The sequence below is a fragment of the Sinohyriopsis cumingii genome, chromosome 17 (assembly GCF_028554795.1).
Source record: "Sinohyriopsis cumingii isolate HCF-2022 chromosome 17, ASM2855479v2, whole genome shotgun sequence".
Lineage (NCBI taxonomy): Eukaryota > Metazoa > Mollusca > Bivalvia > Unionida > Unionidae > Sinohyriopsis > Sinohyriopsis cumingii.
The window spans coordinates 51437927-51456283 of NC_142977.1; the positions used below are offsets into that span (position 1 = coordinate 51437927).

Here is an 18357-nt window from a genome sequence, read left to right on the forward strand (position 1 = left end):
TATATTTTCTTAGTGAAAAAATGGGAAGTCAAGAGGAAGAGGTGATATCGATACATTGGCGATGGCACATCGCTAATGCGGCGATATTAACTTCTCTTACTCTGATATATTCCAGTATTAACAAATATAAATTAGTGAGTTTTATTAAGAAATCATGCCATTGTTAGAACGTATACGTAGTGGTAACAAGGTAAGCAAAACATATATTTCCATGTTGATATAATCATCTCACGCAAAATGTAAACTAAATAAGGTATTCAGTTATACTCAAATCTATCTAATTTAGCATATACCAAATTTGATTACATCATTTTGTATAGGAGTTCGCCCTCATAAGAAAGCTCAAACATTGATCTGCCAAATACTGAAAAATACAGTCTTCCAGTAATCACCCTAGTTATTTAAACCTTTGATGTTTGTAAATAATCTTTGCCAAAGTAAACCGTCTTGTACCTATCTCGTTTTGGGTTTAGTGAGTACGTCCAATGTAATACAAGAAACATATCCTGGCCATACGTACCTGAATACAATCGGCAGTTTTGTATACTACAAAATCCCTTCTGGAGATAGCTGCCAAATACTGCTTTAATTGTATTGTGGAAAACGTATTGCCCTATTATTTTCTTTGAACTATATATATATATATATATATATATATATATATATATATATATATATATATATATATATATATATATATATATATATATATATATATATATGTCCACGAAAACAATTTCAGTATACTTTGCTGGATTCCCTTTATACACCGAAATCATTGCATAATGTTGCATTTGATAATCCAGTACTAACACTAATTTTGAAGAAGCATGAAATTCTAATCAAATGCAATCTGACACTAAAGCCGTAATCAAATCTGGAAGAATTATAATTCATTATTTGTCGCTTATCGATGTTAGTGAAAGAGCCCCAACAGAGAACAACTGAGAGTTTCATTTACCTTGATAATTCGCTTTATCTTGTACATCTTTTTAATACATGTTACGTCTTTATCTTTTGTAGCAGCTTTTATAGGAGTGCGGGTTTATTTAACTTTGCTCCAAAGATTTTGTACTCATAAAGACTTTTAGCAATTATTTAATATTTCCAGTTTCACTGTCTATTGATTTTATAGCACGTGATAACCAGGATTGTGCATACGTGATGTTAAATCCCTTACAAACATATACATGCTTAATGGAGACACCATTTCATATTTAAAGACCGTGGAGTTGGAGCATGAAGAATCATTTTCAAATTCTTGCATATAAATTGTTTCAGAACCTAACCAAATCATTAATGATAAAGGATGAGACTGGCAAGGAAATGTTAGCACTTGATATCTTTGCGCTCTCCATCCAATGTTTGAAGGACCATCTTATGAAGCTTTTGAAAGATCGTGGAACAGAAGTTGGGGAGGAAAAGATCTTCTGGGTACTCACAGTTCCCGCCATCTGGAAAGACGCAGCCAAGCAGTTCATGAGGGAAGCTGCTATTAGGGTATGTTATAACACTGGTATTTTGTTTTTGTTGGTTATGTTTTGTTTTCAATCGTACCCCACCTCCCGTCTTCTGAATTATTGAGCGGGCACACTCGCAATCTGGCGGAAGATCATTTAATCCCTTCATACCTGATAAATCTTAAACCTAATCTTTTTCTCATCGGCGCAAATATTTTCAACTTGGACAAATAAAGTCGTGAACGGTGAGTAAAATATTTTACAAATGATATTTTGAGTAGCGCAGCAGCCTAATATACATCGTACGGTACATGGTTGTTACGCAAATGAGCACGCAAAAATTGAAGTCGGTACATCTGTTCTATTTACAACGTGCAAAATACCAACCACTATAACTGGTAAAATTAAAATCAAGGGAACGAAAGAACAGTGAATGCCATATATTTCAAAACATGTAGTCTGAATAAAAATATTTGTATAATAGTTTTGTAAAATTAATACTGAAGTAGCATTTAAAATATCGTAATGGACTTGAAACAGACTATAATTGCAAATATGCTTCACCATTTGTAACACACCACGTCATAGAGCCAAGCAGTCTTATCGTATAGCCCTGCGTACACTGTACGTTGTCTATCATGTGTTCATTAACACGTCAATGTTATAATCTTCAATACACCAGAAGCAAATTTGGCGTAAAGCATTTTGGCATTAGGCTTTTGAAGCTTGCACCCATGATACCGCTTCTCAAAATACTCTCAACATAAATTAAGCAAGTTGAACATAAAGCATCCTGGCAAACAATACTTTCATGTTTATACAAAGATACCGATCGGCCATAAATGTGATCTCAGTTACGGAAATTTAAAAGAGTTTTAAGCGACTTGTTCTCAAACAAAGAAAGCCCAGCAACATTGTATCAATACTATTTTGCAATAGATGACATTCAGTTTTGTTTACAAATGATGTTGATTCGGCATCAAATAGGCAGTTCTTATTAAAAGTAGAAGAAACACTGCGTAACCGATTTAGACCAAAGTTGACAAGAAAACTTTCTTGCATAAAGAGCTTTCAAAGTTGTTTAAATGACGACTGACATTATTCAAATAGGACCAACTGTTGCACAACGTTCTTCTTAGAAACTGATTTAGAGAATTGGGTAAATTTTGACGGAAATATTTCTGGAATGAAGGTTCTTGAAATGGGTAAAATAGACGCCAAGTTGCCATTTAATTACTAGATAACCCTTTAAATGACTTCTCAGGGACTACTGCACCAAAAAGAGAAATTGACGGAAAGCAACCTGACCTGAAGTGCCTGCAAATGTGTACAGGATACGTCAATTTGACGTAAAATTTGGCTGCGATTGATACGAATGGGAATGGGAATACCTTAGCATCCAATTCTCCAAATATCGCTCAATAGAATGATACTTTAGTACAGAGCGTCCTTTATTGCTGACAATAAAAAAACATCTGCACCAACATTTGGCTGTTAGGCAGTTGTCAGCAAGGTGAGCAATCTAGTGTCAACTCGGGTCACTTGTTTAAAAGCAAATGGAGTATAAGTCTATTATTCTAGAATGTTCTTTTTATAGGCAGGTATAAAATCAGAAAAATTGGAGATCGCTCTTGAGCCGGAAGCAGCGTCATTTTATTGCCAATGTGTTCCTGTAGGTACTTACGAGGGCAAAGAAGAGCTGATTCCGTTTTCTACAGCACCAGCAGGAACCCGGTACATGGTGGTAGATTTAGGGGGTAAGTCTGAAATACAAAAGTCGTGCAGCACTTTTCAGATTAATCTTTCAGTGTTGGTAATGCATATAGACGGTTGGGCGCCCGCGGGTGGAGTTATGAATTTGAACAGAAATTGTTAATTTGCAATAAGTCTCTAATTTTAATTAGATTTGAAGTATATATATATACGGTTCAAACTTGAAGGAACTTTTTGGTCAATGTTTCTGAACGATAAATAAATAATCTTTTTAAACGAAAGATTTTATCGCCGAGAACTTTTGTGTTAAATCGTGTCTATTGACGCAAAGAGAGAAACTATCTTGTCTAAATGGCAGGACTCGGTGATCGGTAAAGGAAAACTAGCAATTGTTACTGGTGCTAATATTTTAAGTCTTAATGTGGATTTAATTCTCTGTTTTTATTTTCAATTTTGTTCTTGCATACACTGTTCTTTGACATTCAGATAATACACATCGCCAATCGGCAACTAACAGTATATGCTGCGATAAAATCCGGAAGAAAGCAAACATATAATCACTGCAGTCCTGAACTAAGTTAGCTTTGTCTTTTATTATGTTGTTCTTTACCTCTGGTTTTTTGTTTTCTTTTCGGACCTTTAAAACCATATCCAGTAAAACATTCTCCTTTTACAGGTTCAACTATGTTTAGCTCCGAAGCATACCTATCGATTTCCTTGAATGAAAAATCAATGTCACCGTAACAGCCTTCAATTAACAATTAGGAAAACATCAGTGAGGAAGTATTCATTTACATAGGTGATCAAACTTTTTCAATAAGGGAAATCAAAAGTATCGTACAAACCAATAAAGCATGAAGCAGATTTTATCTGAAAGAAGTTCCTTCCAGATTTTACGAGTGATTGATCTCGATAGGTGTATCGAATCTTTCCCAGTTTCAACATACAAGCCACAATATATATATATATATATATATATATATATATATATATATATATATATATATATATATATATATATATATATATATATATATATATATATATATATATATATATCCTAAATGTATTTGTTATAAAAATAAATTTCCATGAAAATATTAACAAGCATCGCAATAAAACTATTTTAAAACAATGTGTGTGGTCTATGAGTGAGAGATTTTTTCAGTTACACTATAAATTCTGTCGCTGAACTGAGTCAAGTTCACAATCATCTTTAAACGCTGCGAGACTATTCAAATGGGAATTTCTGGTCATTTTCCATGAAAAGTCATCCTTGACCATATTTGAAGTGCTCATTACACTTCAAGTGTAATTATAAACTTACCACATACTTTTAATGAATTAGCAGCTGTTCGTGAGAAAAAGAGTCCTTGTGGCTGTTATAACTGAATGGCCACATCTTCTCGTAAAGGTTTATTATCTTCTCTCTTTGCCCCTCTTTGCGCCAAGACAATTTCTATTTAAAATAATGTTCATGATACTTACTTCAGCAAAGCTTATCTGTTTGGGTCGTTAATGATTTTTTTCCGAGCGCTCCCCTGTCCACTCCTCCTTTTCTCTGTCTCTGTCTCTCTCTGTCTCTGTCTCTGTCTCTCTCTCTCTCTCTCTCTCTCTCTCTTACCAGAAGAATGAACATTGAATACTATATATACCCTAATCTTAGAATAGTGTAACTTTGATCTTACTGACATACCCTAAGTCAGCACTAAAAGTGTCGTTCACATAACTTTACATGAGCTCCAATACGCATTTGATATGATTTATTACTGAACGAGACACTGCAGAAATAACCTGTAAACGATATGTAAAAGTACGAATTTAAGTGTAGAGTCACAAATTAAGAAGTCTGTTATTTTTCAAAGTTAACTTAAGTGGACAGTTGGGGTACATGTGTATTGATAGCACTGATAAATCTACTTCCAAAATATTAACCGTTGATCATGATTAGGTGATATCCTTTCGACGACGTAATTACCCATTACATAAAACTGATCGGAACTTTTTCTTTCTTTATTTTTTCATAGGTTCAGTGGATTTGAAATGCTTCTAAAATTCAGGTTTTTCTTAATTTTTGTTCTCAAAATAGAAACAAGTATATTTAACAAATCAAATATTGAAACTTTTATTTAATTTAGACATCCTTTTTAAAATGTAAAATAATATAAAAGGTATAGATGATTTCTACGACAGCTCTTGAATTCCATCGAAACATATGTAAATAGTTATAATTGCAAAAGTAATTGTTTGGAAAGCACAAGTGCAAGAACATATTAAATGTGGAGTATACGTAACACAGAACCAAAACATAATAAATGTTTACTATAAAACATGTTACATGTGAAGTATAAAAATTATTTAATATGGAGTATAAAAAATATTAAATGTGGAGTATACATAACTTAGTACACAGTCATTATCAAACAACATAAAACTGCCGATTAGTTTTCTGTTGAATATATTCTCTATATTTGCGATTGAGAAGTATCGAACCCTAAACTGTCAGTCGAAAAATGAAGTATACAAATATCAATATGCTCAGTACATAATAGCCTAATATTTCACAAGGATACTTCATTCATGGAAGGTGTTGCAAATATGACTATATTCCAGCTGGAACAGTCTCTAACAACATCAATGCAATAGGCGAAAATACATTAATAATTAACACGGAAGATAACATCTTAAAGGAAGATTTAAAATTATGAAAACTTTACAACAAAAGCAAAATCAACCAAGCTCCTAAATCAGAACATTGTTTTCTCCTGTAAATACAATTCAAAGAAAAGACGGATACAATTAAACTGATTACTTAGTCGAGTATTACTTCACAGTAATCATAAAAGATCGTATATATTGTGAAGAGGCTGTTGGGGTGGAGTGTCTAACCCAGATACATATCACGGCCGCTGACAAAGCTAGAATTAGAAAACTAGACGTTCTGGTCGCGATGGCGGCAAGCTAATAACAGAACCAACGCAGTTTCTACAAAGCAGCAATTACAAAAGCAAGGAACGTATGATGAGCCACAGAATATGCTTTCATCTGAAGTTCAACAAACTATTCACATTTTCTTTTTATGTTCAGACGCTAGAGAAGGACAATTGAACATCTAGTCAGACTGACGTACATCTTTGAGAAGCGAACATAATGAAATAACACATGAAATTCACCATTTGACTTTGAGAAATCTTACATAAACACATGTAAGTAGGACATCACAGGTACTCGATGGGTATTAAACATAATATTGAATTTATCATTTTTGTCTCTGCTTTTGTATCCTTCTCCTTAAACATAGTATAATGTACCATTTGATGAAACATTATAAAGTCAATTTAGCGAGATAAAAATGAAGATTTTACGTGTAATCCGCTAGGCGATGATTTTAATTCCTCTTTCATCATTTCCAGTCAAATCGCATATTTGAAAAACATGTTTCTTTCATTTGTAATAACAATAATAACAATATAATTACTATTATTACTGACTTGAGATATTTCAGTATAAATAGAGTATTGATTATGGGATAAAAATGTGCGTGCAACACTTCATATCCTACAACACAAATTGTGATATGTACTTTCGAGCCATATTGGATACTGGAGAAACACGGAACCTGAAGAAATGAAGAAAATGATATCAACGTTAGAAGAAAAGGTATGGATTTCTTCCTTTCTTCAAGATAGCAAAATACTTAAAATGAAACCTTTGATTATCTCTGATACATAGCTGGTCCAATCAATACATATAACAGTTAACACACAACAACGTTCAACGTTAAAGTAGACAATTGTGCAAATCTAGAAAACGTAGAGGAAGCCAGCAGGCCATTTTATAAAGCCAGCCTTCAGTGATAGCAATGCCCTTGTAATATTACAAAAGTATAACAGTTACAAAAGATATTCCTGAAAATCCAAACTTTTCATTAACCTTTTACTCAACTGGTAACATGTGAATGAAAAATAAATTTAACGAAGTATTCTGCAAGAAAATGATTAAGAATTTAAAAGGAAACAAAAGGTAAAACCAAAAATAAATCATACGAAAGAAAGTTCTATTAAAAGCTGGAAGTAGATTTACTAGGTGATTATCTAATCTTATAGCCATATGGTAAAGTATCTAATCTTATAGCCAAATGGTAAAGTATCTAACCTTATAGCCATATGGTGAAGTATCTAACCTTATAGCCATATGGTGAAGTATCTAATCTTATAGCCATATGGTGAAGTATCTAATCTTATAGCCATATGGTAAAGTATCTAATCTTATAGCCATATGGTGAAGTATCTAATCTTATAGCCATATGGTAAAGTATCTAACCTTATAGCCATATGGTGAAGTATCTAACCTTATAGCCATATGGTAAAGTATCTAACCTTATAGCCATATGGTAAAGTATCTAACCTTATAGCCATATGGTAAAGTATCTAATCTTATAGCCATATGGTAAAGTATCTAACCTTATAGCCATATGGTAAAGTATCTAACCTTATAGCCATATGGTAAAGTATCTAATCTTATAGCCATATGGTGAAGTATCTAACCTTATAGCCATATGGTAAAGTATCTAACCTTATAGCCATATGGTAAAGTATCTAACCTTATAGCCATATGGTAAAGTATCTAATCTTATAGCCATATGGTAAAGTATCTAATCTTATAGCCATATGGTAAAGTATCTAATCTTATAGCCATATGGTGAAGTATCTAATCTTATAGCCATATGGTAAAGTATCTAATCTTATAGCCATATGGTAAAGTATCTAACCTTATAGCCATATGGTAAAGTATCTAACCTTATAGCCATATGGTGAAGTATCTAATCTTATAGCCATATGGTAAAGTATCTAACCTTATAGCCATATGGTGAAGTATCTAATCTTATAGCCATATGGTAAAGTATCTAACCTTATAGCCATATGGTAAAGTATCTAACCTTATAGCCATATGGTAAAGTATCTAACCTTATAGCCATATGGTGAAGTATCTAATCTTATAGCCATATGGTAAAGTATCTAACCTTATAACCATATGGTGAAGTATCTAATCTTATAGCCATATGGTGAAGTATTCATCCTGTCCAATAGATAACGTTTAGCATACGGTGAAGCAGCAACGATATTTATTGTGAAGTTGTATATATCAAGGTAGTAGATATAATAATTTATGAAATGGTCAACCGAGATCTAAGGAACATGTCTTTCATCAATGTATAAAAAGTGTAATAATTGAACATAAATATATAAGTGTCTGTGGGAATCAATATGCCGTTACGGATAATGTTTATTCGTTTCCTTAGTAAGACGCTTTACGAGCTGAGATTTTTCATTATCTCAGTCTCATTGCAGCCATCCAAACCCTCTTGATGACACAACACCTCCTGACTAGTTGAAAGATTTGTAGAAAAAGAGGTGCAGTCGATGGGCAGCATGTTTGTGGAAATCAATGTGCCGGTACAGCGAATGTTAAATCGTTTGACTAGTGAGACATTTTAAGAGCTGATATTTTCCATTATCTAAGTCTCATTGCAGCCGTCCAAACCCTGTGGATGGAACAACTACTCGTGACTGCAGAGAGAGTTGTGTGGAAATACCTTAATTAGTACAGCCATGAATAGCTTTGAGAGAAGTAGATTATCAAAACTAGCATTGCAGCTACACACTGCATGTAGTTTGCTTTATCTTTCAGATTACTTGGCTCTCCAGGAAAGATTTGAAGTACTCTGGCTATTACAAAATAGATAAATTTGTTAAGTGTTGGTTCTCAACATTGGATTCAGTGATGACAAATCTCGGCCTATTTGTCTGACGCAGACGAGCTCTCTCATTCGAGTCAATGGGTGAATTATTCCCGTTCTTTCTGAGAAAAGTTCTCATTATAATAGTTAAAGTTGGGCTTGGTTCCTAATAGTTTGTTTGCGGTTTTCACGTAAGATCCACACGAGGTAATAACTCAAGCGAATTAGTACATTTGTATGTGAATTGTCATCATCTAGATGTGAAACGATCGACCCATAAAACAACAACTTCCTGGACAGCTTACTATTGTTTTTTTAATGAGATATATCACATTTGATTTTTGACCACTGCTTTGATTGTCGGATGAGAATCGTATCAAGACAAACTAACTCACTAATTGTATTATATCATTTTGTCATTTGTACTAGGTGTTTAGTGCATCATCTTTTGTGTTTTTCTGATTATAATTCTTAAAAAATATCTTCAAGCAATTACTACGCAAAAAGATTTTATTAATTATTTTGTTTAATCGGGCAAAATTAATTATGATGAATCATTTATTCCGCATTAATGAAGACAGTTATCAGTATTGTCCTATTTAATTTTAATTGATAGCTGGACAAGTATGTCGCTCTATATGTCCTTATTCTAACTGCTCTAATGATTATGTCCACTGGATTATAGACAGTAACAAAAATATTAAATACGTTCTCAAATGTTTAAATATCTTGTATATTTACTGGACGTTTACTAAACTAATGTTTATATTTTTCAGGATGATACATGTGTTGCCTATATGGATGATATAGATGTGTCTTTACGATATGTACTATCTGATATAGGAAAATATTTTGTCAGTATTTTTACTATAGGCAGGCGTCTTTAATCTTCTCAACAATCTAGTTAATCTTTCTATGATTTTCCTCCTTCAATTTAAAACCAGGTCAAGTTAAATCATTGTATCTAATTGAAAAAGCAGTGGGTATCGAAACTTATTTTTTGATGAAATCTTGTCTCTGGTATTTCAAACACTTTTTATCAACTTTCCTTCTTTTTTTAGTATTGAGCGTTATAATTTCAGTTGGTGTTCTATGTTACCAGTCTATTTAAAACGATGATGATGTACTCCATCTTTGTTTACCTCCTTTTGTACGAGTTGAATGAATAAATATGATTAACGGGTACCTATTTTCGTTAACTGTGATGCGTCTGGGAGTAATTTGTTTTTACCCTGGCATTGAGATGAACTCAATATCGCAAGACGTGAACGTTTTAATAACTCAGTTGTCTACATCAGTATAGTACCACAATGACACAGTCGAAAATTTCGTTAATTGTAATTTTGCGCTGCTACCTTGTGTTGTAAATGGTATAATTTTTGTGCTGTTTCCCAACTGTCACTAAATTCACCTTATAGTCTCCGTTTCAAGAGTGCATCCATTTTGCATTTCAGTATCATGGCCATTAAATATTTTCAACTTTTATACGTCAACGTATTTCCTATACACAGAGAGACACGTTTTCCTTGTAAACCATGCCATCACTTTGGATTTATACTAGCTGTTCATGTCGTATGACGTGGATACTTTGGATTCTTTGCTCGGCAAAGTTAGGAAGATAACCTTTCTCACATATTGTTTTGCTTTTCTCAATTCTAACTACTCATGAACTTGGAATTTTTGAGTTTTAAATTATTTTGGTAAATATTCGAATAGACGGACCCATAGTTTAGACTTGGTCTCCTATATCGCTTCAACTGGAGTCATGTCTCTTGACGTGCGATGCCTGCGGTTGTAACTATAAATTAGCTTTTGAACAACATCAGCCCAAAATTAGCTTTTGTACATCATCAGCTCATTATCTGGTTGCATGTTGAAATATTTTTTTTTAAATTGTCGTTTTTGTCTGGTTAAAATTATTCAATGCAATGCTTTTTTTGTATCAATATGCTGAAAAGTACTTAGTTTGATTAGTGCCCAAAATGTTGTTGACTTTCCTGTTGCAAAAGTCTTGCTCTCAATATACTGTCTGTTTTGCAGATTTTCTTTCTGTGAATCTTCGTGAATCTCATCTCTTTTTTGGTTATACTGTAAGGGGTCAGAATTATTGTAAAGACACCTATCTCTGTAAAGATGCAATTGTAATAATCATTGTATGTTTCATACGCACACATGTCAAGTAGGTAATCCAAAAAATGTACTATTTTAAAAATGAATCTTTATCTCCATTGCTTCTTTAATGTATAAAATAGTATCCGCTTAGTGACCTTTGTTTCAATTCTTCGTATTCTATTTTTTCCTATGCAGATCAATTTATTCTCATAATTGATTCTCATTTGGGCAAACAAGCGTTCTTTAAAAATCTGAGTAAGGAATCAGCCATTTGAATCGAATTAATAGATCCATAGAATAATTTAAGCTGGAACATTGTCCATCAACATTATCAACAAGCCAAAAGGACATCAGTCTGCGGGTGTTACATTTATTAGCAACAATTTGTCAATAATTAGAAAAGCATTAACGATCTGCGATGAGTCTGATTTTGTCTTTGCCACATTCGATTAAAGAACGGCTTATACGTAAACTGAATTACGACGTATTGTTCAACATATAACTTTGGTACCTAAAATGTATATTTTTACGTTAGTTTTTTTTGTTATTGAATCTGTTTATCACATTTTTAGTGAAGGTAAAGATAGAGCATATAAAGCAGTCAAAGCTGTGGATAAATATTTCTCACATTTGTCTGCTTAATCTACCGATAATTATCAGCTTAGTGATTTTTATTTCTTTTCAGGATATTGTATTATTATTTTATCGTATTCAACTTGCATTTCGTACTGATTCCTATTTGTGTAAGACCATTTACATTTATGGTCGAAGTAGTGAAGCTATAAATTTATATCTCAGCCAATAAAAGCGATTAAAAATATTCAGAAGATAATTTAGGATTGAACCTTTCCTTTGGACATCATCAACAAGCCAACAGAACACTCATCTACGGATGTTACCTTTATTTCCAACAATTTCCCAATCATTTGTAACGTATTCATAATTTCATTTGTGTCTGATTTTGCATTTTCAAAAGGGGATTAAAAAACAGAAACTAAGTAAACTAAATGACCATGCATTCTAACAGAACTTGTTTTGTATAATATGTCTGTTTTGTGTTGTTGCTGAATCGGTAAACATTGACATTGTAAAATTATATTATATCTTTCACTACGTACATTTGTGTCAAGGGTAATGATATGGTAAATGACGAAGCCAAAGCTGCCCGCCAGTCACACATGTCTGAATGGAATTCTCCATATAGCGACTTACCAAATGATCTAAATCGCCATTTTGTATGTACATATCAAAATATGTGTGCTATGTGTATTTAATTTGCATTGTGTGGGTGACCGTGTAAATAATTGAGAGTAGAAGCCCAATCGCATACTTTTTTGATTTTCTAAACAACATATTACATAGCTAAGGCTTGTGGGAGCATTCGGTAGGAACCTTATTCTGGGATTTGCGTCCTAAAGTTTCTGATGACGATGTTTCTGCTGACAATGAAAATGACGACGATGATGATGATGATGTGACAATTAGTAGTAACAGTATTGCTAGTAGTAGTATAAATTACAAAGGTTTTATTTCCGACAGGGATAAAGTTACTGATATTTGAATAGTTGTATTATAGGTTCAAATACACGCAAAAGTGTAGATGGACCTCATACATACATATACACATATGCATATACGCATTCGCGCCTGCATAAACGTGCATATATGTATATGTTTGCGTCAAATGATGAGAGGAAAACCAAGGAAATTCTTTGCGGGAAAAATTAATCATAATAATGACATCAATAGAACAACAATAACAACAGTACCCAAGACTAAAAAATCACGACAATGATATTAAGAAGAAGAAAAAAACATTTTGAATTGAATTTTCCTGATTACTATTTATATGTCTATACGCTCAAAACATGTTATTACGTTGGAGATAAAAGCGAATCCCTTAAAAAAAATTGTATTGCGTCATTTAGTGTGTGTTTGCGAAACAACAGCACGTCTAGCTCAGAATGAATTCGAAATTTGCGCAGGTTATTGATAGAAGGATTATGTGATTATTGTACAGTTTACATTCATAGAAATAGTGATATGCTATCTTATTTAATTTGGAGGAATTGCACAATGGACTCCCAACTATGTAGTTCAAATACGGATCGGTTATTAGCCACGAACAGTGTATGATATACATTTTCTTTTCACATAAAATGTAGGAGGATTGCACTTGCATGTTTTTATTTAATTGTTTTTGGAGAAAATGTTTACAATATTCCATAATCTGACAGATTATTGTAAAATAATGACTTATTTGCTAGCTGTAAACGACAAAATGGTACTACGAAATGTAAACTGCTTCTTAAAGAATATCTCCGGCCCCCACGTTGAGCAAGCGTTCGTGGAATAATTTGTTTTAATAATCTGGTGTCATAATTAACCATTTTATTAAATGTAACCAGTTTGTGGATTGTTCTATGATTTTTAAAGGCAGCCATCCATATCCTCTATTTACAAATTCAGAGCTGACACTTCTGGTAAATCCTATTATTATTCTTGCTGTTTCCTTTTGTATACTTTCAGGTCGATTAGAAACTGTTTCGCTATACCCATCCCATACTACATCAGCATTTGCTAGAAATGGTCTGATGAACCTAAGAATAAAAGAAACGAAGGGACTGAAAACTTATTTTATGAAAAATTCGTCAGGCATGAATATTATCGATTCAGTAACTTATCAATAACCCGTGTTACCAATATTATGAATCTCTACGAATTGATGTACTCTTTTAGAAACTGTATTCAGGACTTACCGTATAAATATTTAAACCAATACGACTTACCGTATAAATATTTAAACCAATACCATACCACATCAAATAATAATGTAACATATATCTTTTTGCGATTTTCAGGTGGCACAGCTGACATCACAGTTCACGAGAAACTTCAAGATGGAAGACTGAAGGAATTATCGAAACCAAGTGGAGGCCCATGGGGAGGTACAGTGGTGGACAGTGCATTCAGGAACCTGTTGATCAGCATTGTGGGGGGACCAGTGATGAATCAATTTATGACAAACTATAGACATCACTACCTTGATCTATTCAATGACTTTGAGGCAGCAAAACGAAATTTTAACAAGGGAAAGGACATGATTATCAAGGTACATGCTTTAAATGCTTTGTAGGACTGCATTGTGTTTATTTGTTTCCTTGCATGTCTGCGTTATATGACAGTACTGTTGCAAAGGTTAGCAAAGTAAGACAATGGTTGGAATTTTGCATAACAATAATAGCTTGTTTACACTTGCACGGTTTAATTTCAAATATAATTAGCAAGACGTTCGTCCTGTGTACTTATATATGCAAAGGAATGAACTGCCAACTCTATTAGCTGCCTTGCAACTTATCGTTTCTCCAATAAGGTCCCAGATTATACAAATTTAAATCACCATAATTCTTTTACGTATTCTGTGTTCCAGCGATAGATGATTATTTGATGTCTTTTTTAGCTTCCAAAGACCCTGAATAAAACGTGCAAAGAGGAATTAAAATGCGGTTTCAAAAAAAGCCTTGGCGAGTCGGACTACAGCACAGATATAAATATGGACGAAGATGACATGATAATAAAATCGACGTTGGTTGAAAAACTTTTCCGACAAGCCACTGACAAAATTTTACACCACATGAAAAGCAAACTTGAGGAAGACTCTGTGAAGAACGTATCTCAGATTCTTTTGGTAGGGGGTTTCTCCGAGTCCCCATTTGTGCAAGATGTCATTCGTGAAGCTTTCTGTGATAGGAAAATAACGATCATCATTCCCAAAGATGCTTCAATAACCATTGCGAAAGGTGCGGTAATGTGTGGCAGACTGCCTCAGACCATCGAGTCCCGAGTTCTTCGATTTACATATGGCTTAAGAATGACTCCGATTTTCATCGAGGGAATCCATCCAGAGGAGAAAAGATTTCAATCAGATACTGGAATAAGATGTAAGGATGTGTTTGATATTATTTTGCCAGCAGATACAGAAGTTAAGAATGAATTAGCTATTAACAAAACATACATTACTGTGCATTATTTCCAGAAGGAAATGCAACTTGATGTATTCTACACCAAGGAGAACAAACCCAGGTTTACCACTGACCCAGGGTGTGAATTATTAGGGAGTTTGAATGTCCAAATTCCAAATCCTAGCAAGGATCAGCGCGAGGTGGATATTAAGTTCCAGTTCGGAATGACTGAATTGAAGCTTAGTGCACAGGACAAATCAAGCAAACATCATATCGCCACTACCTTAAATATAATTGAGGAACAAAATCAGCAAACGATGAAAAAAGATTGTTCCAATTAACGTTTCTATGTCTCTCTTCTGCGAGTTTTCTCTAGCCTAAATATTTTTATATTCAGCTTATTAGCCTGAAACTGTTCTATTACATATACCATTATCATACATTTTCATTTGACAAACAAGCGGCAAATCGCAGATCCCGAGAACCACAGGTGATTCCACCCAACCCCTCAATGTATAAATATTAGTACGGCTGTTTCTTTTTTTTATTCGGCTTTTTGTCTTCTTCTGTCGTATCAAGAAAACGTGAATTGTGCAATAATTCACGATTAATTTATATTTGTTTACTATGTTTTCTCGACGGCTTCATATAACTCTAAGATATTAGCAAAATGAAATTATATTTTGTGCATATCCAACTATGATAATGACGTTGGAAGGGTCAACCCCCATGTTTCCATACACTTAGAAAAAGGCTGGCTATGTTTTCTCGTTTAAGAGGTCATGCAAATCATCAGCAATGGATTTATGATTGTGTTGAATATTAGGCTTCGTTTATAGCTCATTCGCACAGTCCACAATCACGATTCTGAAAATTCTGATTCCCGTCATTATGTGATCATAAGAGTTAGTACATGTTTATGCATTTCAATGGTTACGTTTTAAATGAAAAGGATATTTACTGCATATGGCAATGAAAGGTAAAAAGACAAATGCATTTATTGTCATGTCGGTAAGCTTGGTTCAAAAGGACTAAAGTTACGTCATTGGCTTGAAAAAGTACAAATACAGAATGCTGCTAATTGAAGAGTATTGTACCTTACTTATGTCATTATCTATTGATCTGTTGACACTGGTACACAGTCGAGTGAAAATAATGATTTATATGTACTAAACGCCTGGATATAGTGTTTTCAGAAATCGTTTGCTAATGCTTGTACAGATTTATAGAACAGTTTGTAGCATGATATTAATTAAGTGACTAATGTTTCGGCTTGTACCTCAACATACATTTGAATGTGTAATCCCGATGTTATGACCGTATAGCAAATGTACGCAGTTGGTGTGACATATCTATCTGATAACAGTCCTTTAACCTTGCATAGTTAGTATTAACATATGTTATATTTGTATTCGTTAATGCAATATAGGTTTACATGTTAATCTCTTTACTGTTAAATGTGTATTGTTTAAATTATATAAACATTATGTTATAATTATCATTAATATTATTATTGGTAGTAGTATCATTAACTGAATCTTTATCTTTGACCCTATGAATATTTTTTGTAACTTTTCCTGGATCATTTGAAGGCTGGTCTCCATCCATTTCTTTCTTAGTCACTGTTGATTACATGAATTATAATTGTTTCTTTGATGTTCCACATTTTATTGATTTATATTGCAAGAACTTTGTATTTTGATATCTTCTCCATTTATTTACTGATACATTCTGTCTGTAGTTACTGTAGCAATTTCTTTCAGTTTTGTATTTTGGCAGGTGTATTTAGTTTTTATTTCGCTGTCACGGAGTATGGTTGATTTTATTTCTTGGTTATGGGTTCTGGTTTATGCTGGTACCAGTTTGGTGATACAGGTAAGTCAAACTGTCTGCAACTATTCCAATGTAGGCTGATGCTTTAGTGTGCATGTCTATGGATTCCGTTGGGCGCATATAGGCAACCTGAGGTTATATGCTATACAATTTCCTCGAATGAGTTGCAGAGGCAGCAGAGTAGAGTTGAATCATAACTGAATATTCTATTTGGAAAAGGCTGGTTTTAAACCTTTGGTATTGAACTGCTACAAATATATAAATACCTCTGTTTCTGGTTTTTGCACATCATTGTTTAGCCGTTGGTTTAGGTTGTCTTTGTATTCGCTCTATTTAGTTTCCCAGGATAAACACCGTGCATCAGTTTTCTTTCCATTTGTGCGCCAATTGTTAATATCATTTTGTGTAGACAGACATTTCACGCACTGTTAGTTTGCTATTAATCAGTGACTTATTATAAGTAGCATCGTAAGGCACTGATATAAAGAAGACGGGTTGGGTTTTCTTGCAATATAGTAGAAACATGTTTCTTCTACGGCAACAGATTTAACATACACGCGTATTTTCTGTCTTTCATAACTTCAATGTCGAATTGCTCTTTCATATATATATATATATATATATATATATATATATATATATATATATGAGAGGGACGGTGAGAGAGAGAGAGAGCATGAAAGATATACAGAAGTATAATGGAACATACTAACAAAGTCAAATTAAAAAAGTGTGATCCTCGCTTTGGCGTCCCTCGAGCTTGCGAGCCATGAATAACTCTAACTCTCTCTCCTTCACTTTCTCTCTCTCTCTCTCTCTCTCTCTCGTGCATAAATGATATATGTGAAGATAATATAATGAACGGATTATAACATTACATTGTTTTTAAAATAGATGTTCGACACGTGACCCTGTTTTGGCTTAGTTGCAACATTTCCAGGACTGTTAAACTATTCTCACAAACCACAAACAGACTCTGGGAACTTTGAATCTCATGTATGTCAAGTGACTATAATGTTAGTTTAATTTCCAGCTAAAACTAGTGATTTATGATACAGGATTTTGAGGGCTGTAGAATCAGAACAGTCCCAAAAAATATTCCTAAAGCTATAGTGTCATTTGCTGTGTTGTTAAGAGAAACCTGCAAGATTTGGTATCAGCTGTGGGATCCCGAAAACAACTCGAATAAGCTTCAAACGTGCATTAGATCTTCACGACCGTTACAGCGCGCGGTGGGTTCCGAGCAATTAGAAAAAGTCCATGTTAATAAAAAAAATATGGTTTCCAGTTTTTGTATGCCACCGACTTATATTTCGGTGGAATTTAGATGGACTGTTAAAACTGTGCTTTTAAGCAACCAAAAGGCGTTGCTGCAAAGAAATGTAATTTGGTAACATTCGCAGATGCTTATCTTAAACTGGAAAAGCTGGACTTGGAGATGGAAAAGGTTAGGCATCAGAACGACTTTGATAAAGCCAAGATGAAAATTTGCAATTATTAATTAAAGAAAGATATCTTAACATTTCTTGCTTATTTG

At 33.6% G+C, this 18357-nt stretch overlaps 1 protein-coding gene across 2 annotated transcripts in view; it reads left to right on the forward strand.

Annotated features, from left to right (window-relative positions):
* The window catches only part of LOC149778693 (heat shock 70 kDa protein 12A-like), a 33978-nt gene extending 16417 nt beyond the window's left edge, over positions 1 to 17561 (forward strand). For both annotated transcript variants that reach the window (XM_089939505.1, XM_089939506.1), the window contains exons 3-6: positions 1282 to 1500; positions 3058 to 3217; positions 13887 to 14137; positions 14486 to 17561. In XM_089939505.1, the coding sequence (XP_089795631.1) occupies positions 1282 to 1500; positions 3058 to 3217; positions 13887 to 14137; positions 14486 to 15328 (1473 nt within the window). In that variant the 3' untranslated portion in view covers positions 15329 to 17561. The remainder of the gene's footprint in view (positions 1 to 1281; positions 1501 to 3057; positions 3218 to 13886; positions 14138 to 14485) is intronic.
* The last annotated feature ends 796 nt before the right edge of the window (positions 17562 to 18357 follow it).